Source organism: Accipiter gentilis, chromosome W, assembly GCF_929443795.1.
Source record: "Accipiter gentilis chromosome W, bAccGen1.1, whole genome shotgun sequence".
NCBI classification, from domain to species: domain Eukaryota; kingdom Metazoa; phylum Chordata; class Aves; order Accipitriformes; family Accipitridae; genus Astur; species Astur gentilis.
In genome coordinates, this window is record NC_064918.1 from 16,709,315 (window position 1) to 16,727,177 (window position 17,863).

The 17,863-nt window shown below is 44.8% G+C and overlaps 1 protein-coding gene across 1 annotated transcript in view; it reads right to left on the bottom strand.

Moving 5' to 3' along the window:
• LOC126035250 (potassium/sodium hyperpolarization-activated cyclic nucleotide-gated channel 1-like) overlaps positions 1 to 17,863 on the bottom strand; it is a 244,264-nt gene that overhangs the window by 21,065 nt on the left and 205,336 nt on the right. The window contains exon 6 of the mRNA XM_049793579.1: positions 9,517 to 9,757. Coding sequence (XP_049649536.1) covers positions 9,517 to 9,757 — 241 coding nt within the window. The remainder of the gene's footprint in view (positions 1 to 9,516; positions 9,758 to 17,863) is intronic.

A 17,863-nucleotide genomic window follows, 5' to 3' on the forward strand; every position in this document is an offset into this window, starting at 1 on the left:
ACCTGGGAGGTGGGGGCATAGCCGGGGCAGCTGACCTGAACTAGCCAAGGAGCTATTCCATACCATGTGACATCCTGCCCAGTATATAAATGGGGAGCAGGCCGGGGGGTGGTCTCTGTTTTCGGTGGGGGAAGTGGCGGAGCGTCGGGTCCCGGGTGGTGAGCAGTTGCACTGTGCATCACTCTTTTTGTATACTTTTTTTTTCATTAGTGCCGTTGTTGTTGTTGTAATCTCTTTGTGTTTGTCCCAGTAAACTGCCTTTATCTCAACCCTCGAGGTTCCAGTTTCTTTTTCTTTTCTCTCCTCCGTCTCCTCCCCATCCCACCGGAGGGGGGGGGAGGAGTGAGCGAGCGGCTGCGTGGTCCTTTGTTACCGGCCGGGCTGAAACCACGACAGTCCTTTTTGGCGCCCAACGTGGGGCTCGAGGGTTGAGATAACGCCAGATCTGGCCAGAGCGTGTTGAAACAAATTTGCCAAACGCATTTCTTAGATATATAGATGTTAGTCACAATGTTGTTTCATTTGTTTACATGGTGGCGTTTTGTAAGCTCTTATATGCTCTATGTATTGCCTGTAGTTGCGTATCTCATCTCTGGGAGAGTGATTGGGATTATCATTTTGCTGTACTGGGCAATGTCAACTTGTGAAATGATTACATCACTGGTCATGAGGTTAAGCTGGTATCTGTATGAGGCAGTGATAATATTTCCATACTTTGGGCGCCTTCTGTCGGATTTTATTGGTAATTACACCCAATCCATGGGGAAATTAGGGGGGGGATACCTCGCCCCGTCCGTTCACCTCCCTTTTCTCCTTCCGAGTAATTACAACAGCTTTTGAGAATTTTGAATATCCTTGGGATGCGCAAGCCAGTGTGCTGTTAGTGCTATGCCTCCTGAATATGTTTCAGGTCTTCTTTAGGGCTACAAAGAGGCTCTTTAAGAGTACCACTCAGAGATCTCCCCCAAAGCTGGATACTCATGGGTGGCACGGCATGTGGGAGCATATGGGCAAGTATCTAGAGAACTTCTCACCGCCAGTGACTTGGAAGTTCACTCCCGAACAACTACAGAACCCTTATGAAGTGACAGAATATTTGAAAGAAAAATGCTGTGGCTATTCCAAATACATACAACTCGCCTCACTGTGCTGGGCCCTGGCCAGTATCTACCAAACACTGCTTGATATTATGCAGCACCCTCAGGGGGGAAAGGGGGAAAAGATGGAAAACAGGACAACATGCACCGTGGCTACCCAAACCCTGACAACAGACACCGTGGCTGCCCCTACCCCGACAACAAGCACCGTGGCTGTCCCTACCACGACAACAGGTACCATGACTACCCCTACCCCGGTGACAGACACTGCAGCTAAACCAGAGAACCAGCCTGTGCCAGTATCAGTCGCCCCTGTACAGAAAAAGAAACACACAAAGAAATCAGATCGCTTAGCGAGAGATGAAGATGAACCAGGGTCATTGCGAGAACAGGAGGTAGAGGCAGAACCTGAAATAATTACCCGATCTCTATCCATGAGTGAGTTGCGTGACATGTGAAAAGATTTTAGCCGCCACCCAGGTGAGCACATTGTTACCTGGCTGCTCCGATGCTGGGATAGTGGGGCTAGTAGTGTGGAATTAGAGGGTAAGGAAGCCAAACAGTTGGGATCTCTGTCTAGGGAAGGGGGCATCGACAAGGCGATTGGGAGAAAAACACAAGTCCTCAGCCTCTGGAGGTGACTTCTGTTAGGTGTAAAGGAAAGATACCCCTTCAGGGATGAAGTTACATGTCACCAAGGCAAGTGGACCACCATGGAGAGAGGTATCCAGTACCTGAGAGAATTAGCCGTGCTGGAGGTGATTTATAATGATCCAGAAAATGCGCAGTCACCCACAGATCCAGATGAAGTCCAATGCACACAACCCATGTGGCGGAAGTTTCTACGAAGTGCACCACCAACCTATGCCAACTCATTGGCAGTAATGTCCTGGAGAGAAGGCTATGGACAAACGGTGGATGAATTGGCTGTCCAACTCCGACAATACGAAGGAAGTATCTCTTCCTCCCTACGGGCCTGTGTCTCAGCTGTAGAGAAGTTGTCCCGAGAGTTACAGCAATTCAAAGTGGATATGTCCTCCTTCTCACCTGTACAGGCCCGCACCACAGTTATTGGGAGTAAGCGTTCCTCTGCCCAAGAGAGAGGAGAGAGAAAGTACACTCGACGGGCTAACCTGTGGTTTTACCTGCATGACCATGGAGAGGACATGAGGAAGTGGGATGGAAAACCCACTTCAGTCTTGGATGCACGGGTACAGGAGTTGCGAGAAAAAGCAACCAGAAAAGAGAATTCTTCTTGGAAAACTGCTGCTCCAGTTTTCCTGTGAGCAGTCCCCCAGACGCAGTAGATGGGCTGATCTCATTTCTGATCCCCTTGAAGGGACTTCTGATTTACGTGTGCAGAAAGTGAGTAACGGATATTCTAACCAGGATTAGAGGGGCCCTGCCTCCAGCCAGGTGGAGGAGAGGGACAACCGAGTCTACTGGACAGTGTGGATTCGATGGCCTGGCACATCAGACCCACAGGAATATAAGGCTCTAGTGGACACTGGTGCACAATGTACCCTAATGCCATCAAGTTATAAAGGGGCAGAACCCATCTGTATCTCTGGTGTGACAGGGGGATCCCAAGAGCTAACCGTATTGGAAGCTGAAATGAGTCTAACTGGGAATGAATGGCATAAACACCTCATTGTGACTGGTCCAAAGGACCTATGCATCCATGGTATACACTGTCTCAGGAGGGGGTATTTCAAGGACCCAAAAAGGTACCGTTGGGCCTTTGGTATAGCTGCATTGGAGACGGAGGAGATTGAACAGCTGTCTACCCTGCCGGGTCTCTCCCAAGACCCTTCGGTTGTGGGGTTGCTGAAGGTTGAAGAACAACAGGTGCCAATTGCTACCACGACGGTGCACCAGCGGCAATATCGCACCAACCGAGACTCCCTGATCCCAATCCATAAGCTTATTTGCCAACTGGAGAGCCAAGGAGTGATCAGCAAGACTCACTCACCCTTTAATAGTCCCATATGGCCCGTGCAGAAATCCAATGGGGAATGGCGACTAACAGTAGATTATCGTGGGCTGAATGAAGTCACGCCACCGCTGAGCGCTGCTGTGCCAGATATGTTAGAGCTTCAATATGAACTGGAATCAAAGGCAGCTAAGTGGTATGCCACAATTGACATTGCTAATGCATTTTTCTCCATTCCTTTGGCAGCAGAGTGCAGGCCTCAGTTTGTTTTCACTTGGAGGGGCGTCCAGTACACCTGGAATCGACTGCCCCAGGGGTGGAAACACAGCCCCACCATTTGTCATGGACTGATCCAGGCTGCACTAGAAAAAGGTGAAGCTCCAGAGCACCTGCAATATATTGATGACATCATCGTATGGGGCAACACGGCAGAAGAAGTTTTTGAGAAAGGGAAGAAAATAATCCAAATCCTTTTGAAGGCTGGTTTTGCCATAAAAGAAAGTAAGGTCAAGGGACCTGCGCAGGAGATCCAGTTCTTAGGAGTAAAATGGCAAGATGGGCGTCGTCAGATCCCTGTGGACGTCATCAACAAAATAGCAGCTATGTCCTCACCGACTAATAAAAAGGAAACACAGGCTTTGTTAGGTGTTGTGGGTTTTTGGAGAATGCATATTCCAAATTACAGTCAAATTGTAAGCCCTCTCTACCAAGTTACTCGGAAGAAGAACGGTTTTAAATGGGGGCCTGAGCAACGACAAGCCTTTGAACAGATTAAGCAGGAGATTGTTCATGCAGTAACTCTTGGGCCAGTCCGGACAGGACAAGATATTAAAAATATGCTCTACACTGCAGCTGGGGAGAATGGCCCTACCTGGAGCCTTTGGCAGAAAGCACCTGGGGATACCCGTGGCCGACCTCTGGGGTTTTGGAGTCGGGGATATCGAGGATCCGAGGCTCGCTATACTCCAACTGAAAAAGAGATCTTGGCAGCATATGAAGGAGTTCGAGCCGCCTCAGAAGTGGTTGGTACTGAAACACAGCTCTTCTTAGCACCTCGACTGCCAGTGCTGGGCTGGATGTTCAAAGGGAAAGTTTCCTCTACGCATCACGCGACTGATGCCATGTGGAGTAAGTGGATCGCACTGATCACACAACGGGCTCACATAGGAAACCTCAGCCACCCAGGAATGTTAGAAGTGATCACGGACTGGCCAGAAGGCAAAGATTTTGGAATGTCGCCAGAGAAAGAGGTGACACGGGCCGAAGAAGCCCCGCTGTATAATAAACTGCCAGAAAATGAGAGGCAATATGCCCTGTTCACTGATGGGTCCTGTCGCATTGTGGGAAAGCATCGAAGGTGGAAAGCTGCTCTATGGAGTCCTACACGACTAGTCGCAGAAACTGCTGAAGGAGAAGGTGAATCGAGTCAGTTTGCAGAGGTGAAAGCCATCCAGCTAGCGTTAGACATTGCTGAAAGAGAAAAGTGGCCAGTGCTCTATCTCTGTACTGACTCATGGATGGTGGCAAATGCCCTATGGGGGTTGCTATAGCAATGGAAGAAGGGCAATTGGCAGCGCAGAGGTAAACCCATCTGGGCTGCCGCACTGTGGCAAGATATTGCTGTTCGGATAGAGAAGCTAGTGGTAAATGTATGTCACGTAGATGCTCATGTACCCAAGAGTCGAGCCACTGAAGAACATCAAAACAACCGCCAGGCAGATCAGGCCGCCAAGATTGAAGTGTCTCAGGTGGACCTGGACTGGCAACGTAGGGGTGAGCTATTTATGGCTCAGTGGGCCCCCAATACCTCAGGCCATCAGGGAAGAGATGCAACATATAGATGGGCTCGAGATCGAGGGGTGGACTTGACCATGGACACTATCGCACAGGTCATCCATGAATGTGAAACATGTGCTGCAATTAAGCAAGCCAAGCGGCAAAATCCCCTGTCGCATGGAGGGCGATGGCTGAAACATAAACAGTGGGAGGCCTGGCAGATTGACTATATCACACTCCCACGAACACGCCAAGGCAAGTGCCATGTGCTTACAATGGTGGAAGCAACCACTGGGTGGCTGGAAACATACCCTGTGTCCCATGCCACTGCCCAGAACACTATCCTTGGCCTTGAAGAGAAAATTTTATGGCAACACGGCACCCCAGAAAGAATCGAGTCGGACAACGGGACTCACTTCCGAAACAACCTCGTAGACACCTGGGCCAAAGAACATGGCATTGAGTGGGTGTATCACATCCCTTATCACGCATCGGCCTCTGGAAAAATCAAACGATACAATGGACTGCTGAAAACTACATTGAGAGCGATGGGGGGTGGAACTTTCAAGCATTGGGATACACATTTAACAAAAGCCACCTGGTTAGTTAATACTAGAGGATCCGCCAATCGGGCTGGCCCCACCCAACCAAGAGTTCCACATACTGCAGAAGGGGATAAAGTCCCTGTAATGCGCATGAGGAGTATGGTAGGAAAGACAGTCTGGGTTAGTCCTCCCTCAAGCAGAGGCAAACCCATTCAAGGGGTTGTTTTTGCTCAAGGACCTGGGTACACCTGGTGGGTGATGCAGAAGGATAGGGAAGTTCGATGTGTACCTCAGGGAGATTTGATTTTGGGAGAGAATAGCCAGTGAATTGGGCTGTATGATATTTAACTGCTAAATAACCTGCCAATGCATGTCATTGTACCTATAGTGTCTATATGCCATATCAAGGGTATTATTGTGAGAATTATGCAAATGACTACAGGATGGACTTTTGAAACTGAGCCAAGTACAACAGCGATAGAACTTGAACTGGCACCCACCAATTTCCTCAAGATCAACATCTTCGACCTGCAGACCAGGGGCATGAGTTACACCAAATGTACTAGCCACAAGTTCCAGAGGCAGCGTACAACAACCCAACATCTCACACCATCTCTCTCTTATCCGGAAGAACTGTTACAACAGATAGAGCCCCAAAATCGATGGACACATTAGAGGGATGGGGGTGGATAATGTCCTGGGTTCAGCTGGGATAGAGTTAATTTTTACAGGAACCTGGGAGGTGGGGGCATAGCCGGGGCAGCTGACCTGAACTAGCCAAGGAGCTATTCCATACCATGTGACATCCTGCCCAGTATATAAATGGGGAGCAGGCCGGGGGGTGGTCTCTGTTTTCGGTGGGGGAAGTGGCGGAGCGTCGGGTCCCGGGTGGTGAGCAGTTGCACTGTGCATCACTCTTTTTGTATACTTTTTTTTTCATTAGTGCCGTTGTTGTTGTAGTAATCTTTTTGTGTTTGTCCCAGTAAACTGCCTTTATCTCAACCCTCGAGGTTCCAGTTTCTTTTTTTTCTTTTTTCTCTCCTCCGTCTCGTCCCCATCCCACCGGAGGGGGGCGGAGGAGTGAGTGAGCGGCTGCGTGGTCCTTTGTTACCGGCCGGGCTGAAACCACGACACCCTGCTATAAAAACTCACACAAGTACATCATGTAAGGACAGGGATTCTAAGTTTAGGCAATAAAAAGTTACTGTTTTCTTTAAATGTCAGTAAAAGGAAAAGGAAAATGGATTGTCCTGAATCTTTATGTAACAATCCTTCCACTGATCCATGTCTGTTCAAGACATAATTTATGGCACTCTTTAAAACATTTCCTCTGTGGTCATTACTGAAAGGTTTGAAAGAACATAGTCAACCTCAAATCACACTTTTTTTCTGAACATTTTTATATATCTATTTTGTTATTCCAATAATTGGGGGACATTGTTTTTTGGTATGTTGACTGCAGATCTGAGGGAGTGTAGACTGGTCAGTATTTCTCACTTGTTCCCTTACATATTTTGTGTTTTCTGTCGAAGGGGAAGTGGAGGCAAGAGTAGGGGGGTACATGGCCTACGGAAAAGCATAATACCAGAAATTACTTTCAAATTCATACTAGTACTTGGAGTAGACATGTTGGATGATAATATCCTTCAATTAGGATATTGAAGGACAAAAAAATTGTTGGGATCAAAATTAGCATCCTACATGCTGCTGAGCTAAGTAATGCTCCTGCACACAAAGTTCAAGAAAATTAGATTTATGAACACACATGAAGGTTAAGGAATAGGATGTTCTTCCCACAGGAATAGCAATGAACAAACCACAGTATCTCTGTGGGTAGTCTTGTACTTACTCCTTCCCTCCAGAAAGGAGAAACCAGTGAGCACAGATGAGGAAATGATGCAGACAGTAATCAAGCCCAGATCTATGGAGGGCTCTCTAGAATCACCACTCTGCACCTCCCTCAAAAATCAATGTAAAGCAGAGATGAAATGTAGCCTGATTAATCAATTCCATTGATGGTTATCCAGGCACATTCTTTCTGAGAATTTCTAAGCAATTGTAAGGTTTATCTAGTTTCATGTGCGACTTATAACACCCAGATCCATAAGGAAGCCTGTTTTTTAATTAAGAACAAAGATCAGGCAAGAGAATTCTGCTTTCGTCAGGAAGCTTTACTCAGATTCTGATACACATTTCAGGGAAAGAACATCTCCAGAGAGAGGAGAATATTAGAAATTTTTTTCTGCTTTGACAAGGCAAACATTTTTCAATTTGCAGTTGTCCAATATGCAGCTTGTTTCCTCTCTTTTCAGCTGCAGTCAAATAGGTATTTCTTCTCCAGGGTCTGAAACCAACTTCAGGGAATTCACAATGCTATGTGGTATTCTGTTAAAAAAGGTCTGAATCACAATACTTTAGATCTCAGGGCACTTCCTTTCTCAGGTTCTTTCCCCCTGTGTCCTCTCCTCTCTTTGTTACATCAAGCAGCAGCTATTATCTCCCATTTTCCCCAGCAGCTGTTAGGGTTTGGATGCATTTGCCCCCATTTTTGCACCCCTCGTCTCATCCCAGCTGCAGTTTGGATGAACAAAACTGCTTTGGTATGTAGTGTAATAAGTTCTTGTGGTGTCTGGATATTGCAAATACCTTATTTTTTGTCTGCATTCCTGCTAAGAAGGGTAGCAGATGAACAGGATGAGCTAAGTAGTTGTTTGCACTGCAACAACAGGCTAACAGTTATGTAAAATACTTTCATGTGCAATCTCCTCTGATCATCTGCTGGTTCAGAGGAGTATTATGGCCAGATTCAGCACACAGGCTCTTGCAAACTCATTTTCATAAACTAGGGCACTGCTAAGCATAGAGAAGACCAAGACCAAGGTTGCTCCGTTTCTTCATCCTCAGCATTTACCTTTTCTTTCTCCTTAATCTCCTGTCTTCAGCATCTACAGTTTAAGCTCATGAGATAAGCACAAGACTTCTTTACTGAAGTGCTTCTACAAATACGGGTACAAATCACCTTGCAGAGGCTGCTGCAGAGTGACAAGGCCTGCTGGCCAGATCAGTAGGAGTTGCTTTAGCGTATTATTCTAAAATGGGATTAGTTAAGTAACTCTATAGCCTAATTCAAACACTGAGCCAAATTCACTTTTCTAAGCTTCCCACTTCTATATACCAGCTAAATACCACTGATTAGATTTTCAACTGAACATTTTCTGAAAGGCTTTTGACTCAGTTCTGGAATAATTCATGGGATTCAACAGAAAATTAATACAATAACCAACTAACTGTAACTGTCATGGGTGGCAGTGGTACACGCAAATGTTCAATCAGCTTCTGGAAACCAGTCTTGCTGCTACTCACAGAAGCAGACACCTATTGCACAAAGTCAATTTACAGTCACAAGGAACAACATTTTCATACCGGTCAATTATTATATGTAAAAAAAAAAAAGATTGTTTTAATCCAAATATAAAAATTTGGATGCCTTCATCTAAATAAACCCCTGTTTTTCATTAGGATTACCAAATGAATTTAATTTGGATTAAAATTGTGGTTTTTATTAATATACATCTGTTAGAGAGCTATCTAGTCAAATAGGGAGTCCAGTTTCTCATAGTATATACTGGAAGGATAAACATTGTTGTGTGCTAAAATTCAGTAAAAAAGCACTAATAACAGCCTGAAATGTTCTTGAAGAATAACAAAATATCCCATATAAATAATGGTCTTTTATCCACTGTCTAGTTTTGTAATTCTTACAGTGATTTTTACCTTTTAGAAGTACTTTACATTTATGACTCAAAATTTGTATCCATTTTTAAAGATGAATCCTGCTTATTTTACCTTTAACAAGCTATAAAATTTCTATGCAAATTATTATAATTATTATTGAAATACTGTCTGTTAAATAACAGTGCTCAATTCAAAATAACTTGAAAATTCAGGAAGGTCATTCTGTATCTTCAATAGTTATCCTTGCAACAGTAAGCAGACTCTGAATGTCTTATTCAGAAATATTTTGTGCACTCTTCACTGCAATTGAAATTTTCTAGGCAAAAGACACTCAGTAGACTTATTCTGATGTCTCTATATGTCTGATATCTGAACATGTTTTATTCTAGTGCATTCACTCCAATCTTATAATTAATTTTTTCCTACTCACCCCCAAAGTAAGAGCCATCTGTCAGCTTCAGCTCCTTGTTGGATTTGGTGATGACACCAGCAACACCATGCTGAATGAAATACATCTTTTTACCCACAGCCCCTTCTCGGATAATATAATCACCAGGTTGGAACACCTCAAATCGCAGTTTGCTTAGCATGGCAGTCACAAAATTTGGGTCTGCATTAGCAAAAAGAGGCATTGTAGCAACCAGCTTCCGACAATTGAAGTTGACAATCTCCTAAATGGGAAAGAAACATAATGATAATAATGGTCAGCAAATATGTACATTATGATGGGCATTGAGAAAAGACTTTCTGCTTTCTTCACAAATAAGTTCTTTATGCCCTTATTGGGCTTTTCTGTGTTTCTTTCCATGCCTAATTTTTTAATCTTTTCATTACAATTTCATCTGTTTGTACTTAAGTGATTGAAACAAGAGTGCAATACTGATTTGCATTACTTAGGTCAAAGGTTGCCTTCTTCAGGTGATTTTCCACATTATTTATTATTTCCTTTGGCTTTTAAGGGAAAAAAGATGACAGAAAGATAAAAATTAAATAGGAATTACACTGGCTTACAACAAGATTAGCTGCTGCAATAACTGTATTAAGTGATAAAAGTTTTGCAAGCAGAAAGTTTATCCCTGTGTTTTCAAATATTACACCAGTAACATCTTTCTGATTGGAACAACTGCAGTGGTAATATAAATGCACATTATAGTTAGCTGCAGGGCTAGCTGAAATCAGAAGGAACATTTCCTTCCCAGAATTTAATTAATCTTATAAACACTGAGGCATACATTCCTGCCCTTCAAAGAAATTCATATACAGTAGACCCTTATATGCAGAAAGCACTACTATTTTCCTAAGACTGCTACAGGCCTTAAGGGCGTCTCCCACCAAGAATATTTATATTTACAGAGCCAACTATGAGCACATCTACACGAAAGTATTAGTAGCAAAAAGCTATAAATGTACTACTTGCTTTAAACTAAAAAATGAACAATTCCTGAAAGAATTTCAAGAATTTCAAATTGTTTCAAGCTAATTCTTGCAGACTTTACTTTGTCTTAGGAAACTGAACATCGTCAGTTGTCATACAGATTTAACAGTGTATTGAAGAACTGGGACTAATTAGTATTAGACATGAAGAGGGGCTCAGGCAAGCAACATCTACTGAGTTAGCAACCCAAACATGACAGGAAAAGCATATATGATCATCTGTGTATAAATGCACAGAGAAGAAATAAAAGAAAAATACAAACAGCAGTCACCTAACTGCTTTGGAAACCTAAATATTATTTCAATGTCAGAGGAGCATCCCTAGCATTTATTACACCAAGACAACTCTTCATGACTGATGCAAAGGAAACATCCCACCTACCAGTGCTTTCGCCTCCTTGACTGAGGCCCCTTGCACTCCTGCTGGATGTTGCTCTTTCAACCTTCCATGCAACTGCTGTCTCATACTTACATATCTCACATATCCCATGCAGCTTGCTCTCTGGGCAGCAAGTTCAGATATGCTCGTCCACAGTTCAGACAAATTCCTTCCTTCTTCTCCCACCCCCAACATCTGATATCCTGCTTGCAGATGTGATGGGAAAGTTCAGCTAATTCCACGGTATAAGCATCAAAACCATAATGGGTTCTTAAAATCAGTCCCCTTGCATCTGGGAAGGAGGGGGGGAATCTGCCTTTGAAGGGTGTGATGGTCTGACAAATTATAGTCAATGTCTCAATCATTCTTTAAAGAACTTTGGTGGAGAAAACGGCCTCTGTAAAAATGCTGGAGTTTTGTGAACAGGACAATGTGGCTGGAGGAGAGGGCCCCAGGGAGGGTGGGACCGCACTTCTCCAAAGCCGCAAGTCCTTATCTTAAGTGACCAGGAGAAGGAGCACAGCATATGCGCCTGGAGGAGGAGGCCCCATGGAAGATGGGACTGTGCTTCTATCTTAAGCGGTCATGCCAGCAGGAAAAGAGAGGCAACTCCGCAATGAACACCCCCATCAAAGCTCACTGACTGATTCCAGAGAACCCCGGGAATGGGAACTGCGCACGTCAAGACCATCAACTAACACACTATAAAAGAAGGCACAACGAGTTCTCAGTGCGTGCCCTCCAGAACTGGATCTCTAAGCTGGCTGGACCAATGCTGGACCCAGGACTGGTGAAACCCTTTTCTTCTCTCTTCCTTCCTTCCTTTCTTTCTTTCTCTCTCCCCCTCTTTTCCTTCTCTCTTTTCCACAGTCCCTACACCTCATCCTTTGAAACATAAACCATTGACCAAGTCTGAGACTAGGAGTGGATCTAGCTGCCCCTGGGCTCCTCTTGGAGAAGGAGTCCAGAAAGCAAGGGGGTCTGCTCTGAACCTCATGACTCAACGGGAGGGCTCTCCTTCTGATACATTTCATGTTCCTTTTTCCATTTCTTTTTCTACACCTCCCTTCTCTTCTCAAACAGTGGCTTAATGACATGTTGCAAGGTTCATGTTGATAAGTTCACTTGTACTTCAGCAAGGTTAGCTAGGTTGAATAAATGTTTGTGGTGGGTTGACCCTGGCTGGATGCCAGGTGCCCACCAAAGCCGTTCTATCACTCCCCCTCCTCAGCTGGACAGGGGAGAGAAAATATAACAAAGACCTTGTGGGTCGAGATAAGGACAGGAGAGATCACTCACCAATTACCATCATGGGCAAAACAGACTCAGCTTGGGGAAAATTAACTCAATTTATTACAAATCAACCAGAGTAGGGTAATGAGAAATAAAACCAAACCTCAGAACACCTTCCCTCCAAAACTCCCTTCTTCCCAGGCACAACTTCACTCCTAGATTCTCTACCAACCCCCCCAGCAGCACAGGGGGATGGGGATGGGGCAATGGGGTTTACGGTCAGTTCATCACATGTTATTTTCTGCCGCTTCATCCTCCTCAGGGGGAGGATTCATCACACTCTTCCGCTGCTCCAGCGTGGGGTCCCTCCCACGGGAGACAGTCCTCCACGAACTTCTCCAACGTGGGTCCTTCCCAAGGGCTGCAGTTCTTCACAAACTGCTCCAGCATGGGTCCTTTCCACGGCGTGCAGTCCTTCAGGAGCACACTGCTCCAGCGTGGGTCCCCTCAGGGTCACAAGTCCTGCCAGAAAACCTGCTCCAATGTGGGCTCCTCTCTCCACAGATCTGCAGGTCCTGCCAGGAGCCTGCTCCAGCGCGGGCTTCCCACAGGGTCACAGCCTCCTTTGGGCATCCACCTGCTCCAGCGTGGGGTCCTCCACAGGCTGCAGGTGGAGATCTGCTCCACTGTGGACCTCCCTGGGCTGCAGGGGGGCAGCCTGCCTCACCGTGGTCTTCACCACGGGCTTCAGGGGAATCTCTGCTCCGGTGCCTGGAGCGTCTCCTCCCCCTCCTTCTGCACTGACCTGGGGGTCTGCAGGGTTGTTTCTCTTACATGTTCTCACTCCTCTCTCTGGCTGCAGTTTCTGTCTGTCCCAACCTTTTTTCCTTCTTAAAAATGTTATCACAGAGGCGTTACCACTATCGCTGATTGGCTCGGCCTTGGCCGGCGGCGGGTCTGTCTTAGAGCTGGCTGGTATTGGCTCTCTCGAACACATGGTTAGCTTCCAGCAGCTTCTTACAGAAGCCACCCCTGTAACCCCCCCCCCCCCCGCTACCAAAACCTTGCCACACAATGCCAGTACAATGTTGATTGTTGTTTGAACTCCCCTGGTGTCGTTTCACCTTAATTCTGACAAAGGAAATCCACGAACCTGAGTCGCTCCAACTTTGGGACGCGACAAAGGGAAGCCATTGGCTACTATAGCAATTAAGAGGCATGGGCATGATCTAAGAGTGAAGAAACAACCACCTTTCCAAGAGAAATTACATCCTTTCAAAATAAATCCAATGGAACTTGGAAAAATAATGTGAAGCAAAATGTCTCACCAGGCACCTGGGAAGCAGAAAGCTGTTATCTCCAGCAATGTCTTATCTTCCACTTAAAAAAAAAAAGAAAAACCAGGTCAAAATTACTTCCTTGTGCTAATTCTAGGATACACATGTTATCTTCTGACAATCCCACGAGAAAGTGTCATTATGTAATGGCAAGGTGGAAACAGAAGTGTCTGTAAGCAGAAATGAACATTGACTCTTAACAAAGAGCAGTACAGTGATTCTCTTTAAACTTGGTCTCAGTAGCATCACATCTTTATACTTAGATAAGTATAATATCTTTTTTTCCTCTGGAATGTACCCAGGAGATACAAAAAATATATAAATTTATATAATTTTATTTTAATGTAGATTTAATTTCAGAATTATTGGGTTAAAGATAGAGTGAATGAAGAGTAAGATGCTACATCTTTGAAGTCAATCACTAAACTACAATTGAATTAAGTGGGAATATGGGGATATGATTCCACCAAGAACATTTTATCTGAGAATTATTTATAAGTGATGGAAATAGAACACTCCCATCACTTTTCACTGTACTGCCTCACTCTCCCTCACCCTCTCTAATTGCCATACTTCCCCTTCTTATGAATGTATTAGCATGCCTGAAACACTGCAACATGTATGGACTCCATGGCTAAGCATAAATGGGCTGGATTAAGACACGAGGAAACCAATCTGAGATCAAGAGCAGACTTCTTTGTGGTTGCATGAAACTTGAAATGTACAGGAATACATGGAAGGAATGGAAACCAGAAAAGATGGGAGGAAAAGAGCAGAGATTTGTAATGACTGGGAGACTCCTACTTATAGAAAGGAGGAGTGATCTGGCTATGACTTCCACCCAGTGCAGGCAAAGACATGGGTGCTACTGGTGCAATACTATGGGACAATACTATCTCCTCACATGACATCAGAATCAGAGCTTAACCCTCCCCTATCCCAAAACTAGTCTTGCTTGTAAAAACACATGGAAAATTTGATGCAAGATGTGGTGCTGTTTGCCTGAATCCGAAAATAATCTCAAGCAACAGCAGTGCAAGGTGTGAACTACCAGATAAGTGTCATTGGCATTCAAGATCAGTGAATCCTGATGAGTCATTAAGTCAAGAGGGGTAATCCCAGGCTACCCTGGTAAATTCTGTATGAAAGAATAAATATTTAAAAAGACATTCCAGCTCACTGTCTTTCTAAAGAATGAGGAACAGCCTGTTTTCCTTCTCATCTAAATAGGTAACAAGGAACTTAATTTCTCAGTAAAGCTTCAGCCACCACTTCCCTTCCAAGGGAAAGTTATTCTCTGCTCCCACTGCTTGCAGTATGGTGGCATCACACAAGAAGTCCCAGACTACATTCTTAGCTCTGTATGAGACTGCGTTACTGCAGTCTTGGCTGATGCTGGAAAGCTGACAACAACTATTACTTGTCTTGCCTTGCTCAGGGACTTTTCAGTAGACTTGCTGCTTGTTTTCTGTCTCTGAAAGTGAATAACTCTGTCTTGCATGTCCAGGAGTCAGAGAAAGGAAATTACTAAAGAAAGAAAAAGAAAAATTGACTGCAAATTATATAGACACTGATAGGGAAGCACAGAAAAGGCTGGGAGAGTGAAAAGTTCAACTCCAGTCATGATCAGGAAGAAAGATAAAAATAGACCTAGGTGGAGTATTAAGAAAGAGAATGGGAGGAAAACAAAAAGAAGAAACACAAATGAACTAGAAGAAAGGGAAAAAAGGAGGCAGGAAGGCTGACTTTCAAAAACAGATCAAGAAACTTAAATTCCTGAACAAGTGAGAGCATGGGAGCACAGAACCTGGAGAAATGGTGTCTGGAGTAAAAGCTGAGAAGTGGGGCAGATGAAGTAAAAAAAAAAGGAAATAGGGAAAAAAAAGACAAGTGATCAGTAATGTATATTAATAGCTTCATAGGCGAGCATAATATAGACAGATGGGAGAATTCAGGCCTTCATGACTCCTCTGCACAGAGCCAGCCCAGCTCAACTGAAAAGGAATTCATCTTGTCTTGGGAAACTCAACAAAGCACACCCTTGGTGTAGGATTTTCACCCTTGGAACCTCATGTCCTCTTATGGCTCCATCTTCTGCCAGCCTTTTTCTCTTGATATATAAGCTATATCTGGATATAACCATGTATACACACACCTTACCTGCTTAGCCTCAGTTGCCTAATGAAGGTACCAACATAGCTACAAAACCATACTGCTGTGGTGTGATGGGTTGACCTTGGCTGGCTGTCAGGTACCCACCAAAGCTGCTCTATCACTCCCCCTCCTCAGCTGGACAAGGCAGAGAAAACATACTGAAAGGCTCATGGGTCGATATAAGGACAGGGAGATCACTCACCAATTACCATCATGGGCAAAACAGACTTGACTTGGGGAAATTAGTTCAATTTATTGCCAATTAACACCAGAGCAGGATAATGAGAAATAAGAACAAATCTTAAAAACACCTTCCCTCCACCCCTCCCTTCTTCCTGGGCTCAACTTCACTCCCAATTTCTCTATCTCCTCCCCCAGAGCAGCACAGGGGGACGGGGAATGGGAGTTATGGTCAGTACATTACGTGTTGTCTCTGCCGCTCCTTCCTCTTCACACTCTTCCCCTGCTCCAGGGGTCCCTCCCATGGGAGACAGTCCTCCATGAACTTCTCCAACATGAGTCCTTCCCACGGGCTGCAGTTCTTCATGAACTGCTCCAGAGTGGGTCCCTTCCACGGGGTGCAGTCCTTCAGGAGCACACTGCTCCAGTGTGGGTCCCCCGTGGGGTCACAAGTCCTGCCAGAAAAACCTGCTCCAGTGTGGGTTCTCCACAGGGTCACAGCCTCCTTTGGGTGCATCTACCTGCTCCGGTGTGGGGTCCTCCACAGGCTGCAGGTGGATATCTGCTCCACCGTGGACCTCCCTGGGCTGCAGGGGGACAGCCTGCCTCACCAGGGTCTTCACCACGGGCTGCAGGGGAATCTTCGCTCCGGCGCCTGGAGCATCTCCTCCCCCTCCTTCTGCACTGTCCTTGGTGTCTGCAGAGTTGTTTCTCTCACATGTTCTCTCTCTTCCAGCTGCTGTTCTGCAGCAATTTTTTCTTTCTTAAATCTGTTATCCCAGAGATGCTACCACCGTCATTGATTGGCTCGGCCTTGGCCAGCGGCGGGTCCGTCTTGGAGCCAGCTGGCCCTGGCTCTATTGGACATGGGGAGGTTTCTGGTATCTTCTCGTGGAAGCCATCCCTGTAGGCCCCCCCCCCCCCCCAAAAAAAAACCTTGCCACATAAACCCAATACATGTGGCAATTTCAGCCGTTACATCCTAGTAATGCATTCATTTTGTTGATTAGTTTTCTGTGAAAGTTTATGCTAAAGTAAAAACTTTCCTTATTTAATACATTAGAAGGTGGAAAATTACTTAGGGAGAAAGAAATGTACTTTGTTTTTCTTTAAACTGTTCTTTTATTTAAATATGAGATCATTCAGAGCAATAAAATACATTTCCCTGAGTCTTAATCACAAGCAGCACTGCAATTTCAGATGCTTGTGTATTACTTGAAATATCATCTTGGGGAGAAAGAAACAGTAAAGATTATGAATCTGTTTCATGTCGGTTTATGTAACTCAGTACTAGGAGAAAGAGTTTTGTATTTTAAAACAAAGGTAACAAAAGAACAAACTGACAAAATAAAAGTTGACATTTCATGCAAAGTGTCCTGGTTTCAGCTGGGATAGAGTTAATTGTCTTCCTAGTAGCTGGTACAGTGCTATGTTTTGAGTTCAGTATGAGAAAAATGTTGATAACACTGATGTTTTCAGTTGTTGCTCAGTAGTGTTTAGACTATAGTCAAGGATTTTTCAGCTTCTCATGCCCAGCCAGTGAGAAAGCTGGAGGGGCACAAGAAGTTGGCACAGGACACAGCCAGGGCAGCTGACCCAAACTGGCCAACGGGGTATTCCATACCATGTGACGTCCCATCTAGTATAAGAACTGGGAAGTGGGGGCGGGGGATCGCCACTCGGGGACTAGATGGGTGTCGATCGGCGGGTGGTGAGCAATTGCACTGCGCATCATTTGTACATTCCAATCCTTTTATTATTACTGTTGTCATTTAATTAGTGTTATCATTATTAGTTTCTTCTTTTCTGTTCTATTAAACTGTTCTTATCTCAACCCACGAGTTTTACTTTTTTTCCTGATTTTCTCCCCCATCCCACTGGGTGGGGGGGAGTGAGTGAGTGGCTGCGTGGTGCTTAGTTGCTGGCTGGGGTTAAACCATGACACAAAGAAAAATTTTTCACTATTATTTTCTTTGAGTTAATTCTTTGGAGCCAGACTAGTACCAGATCATGCTGCCTAATATATCTTATTTAGAAGAAATAGTAATGATTTTGTGTCA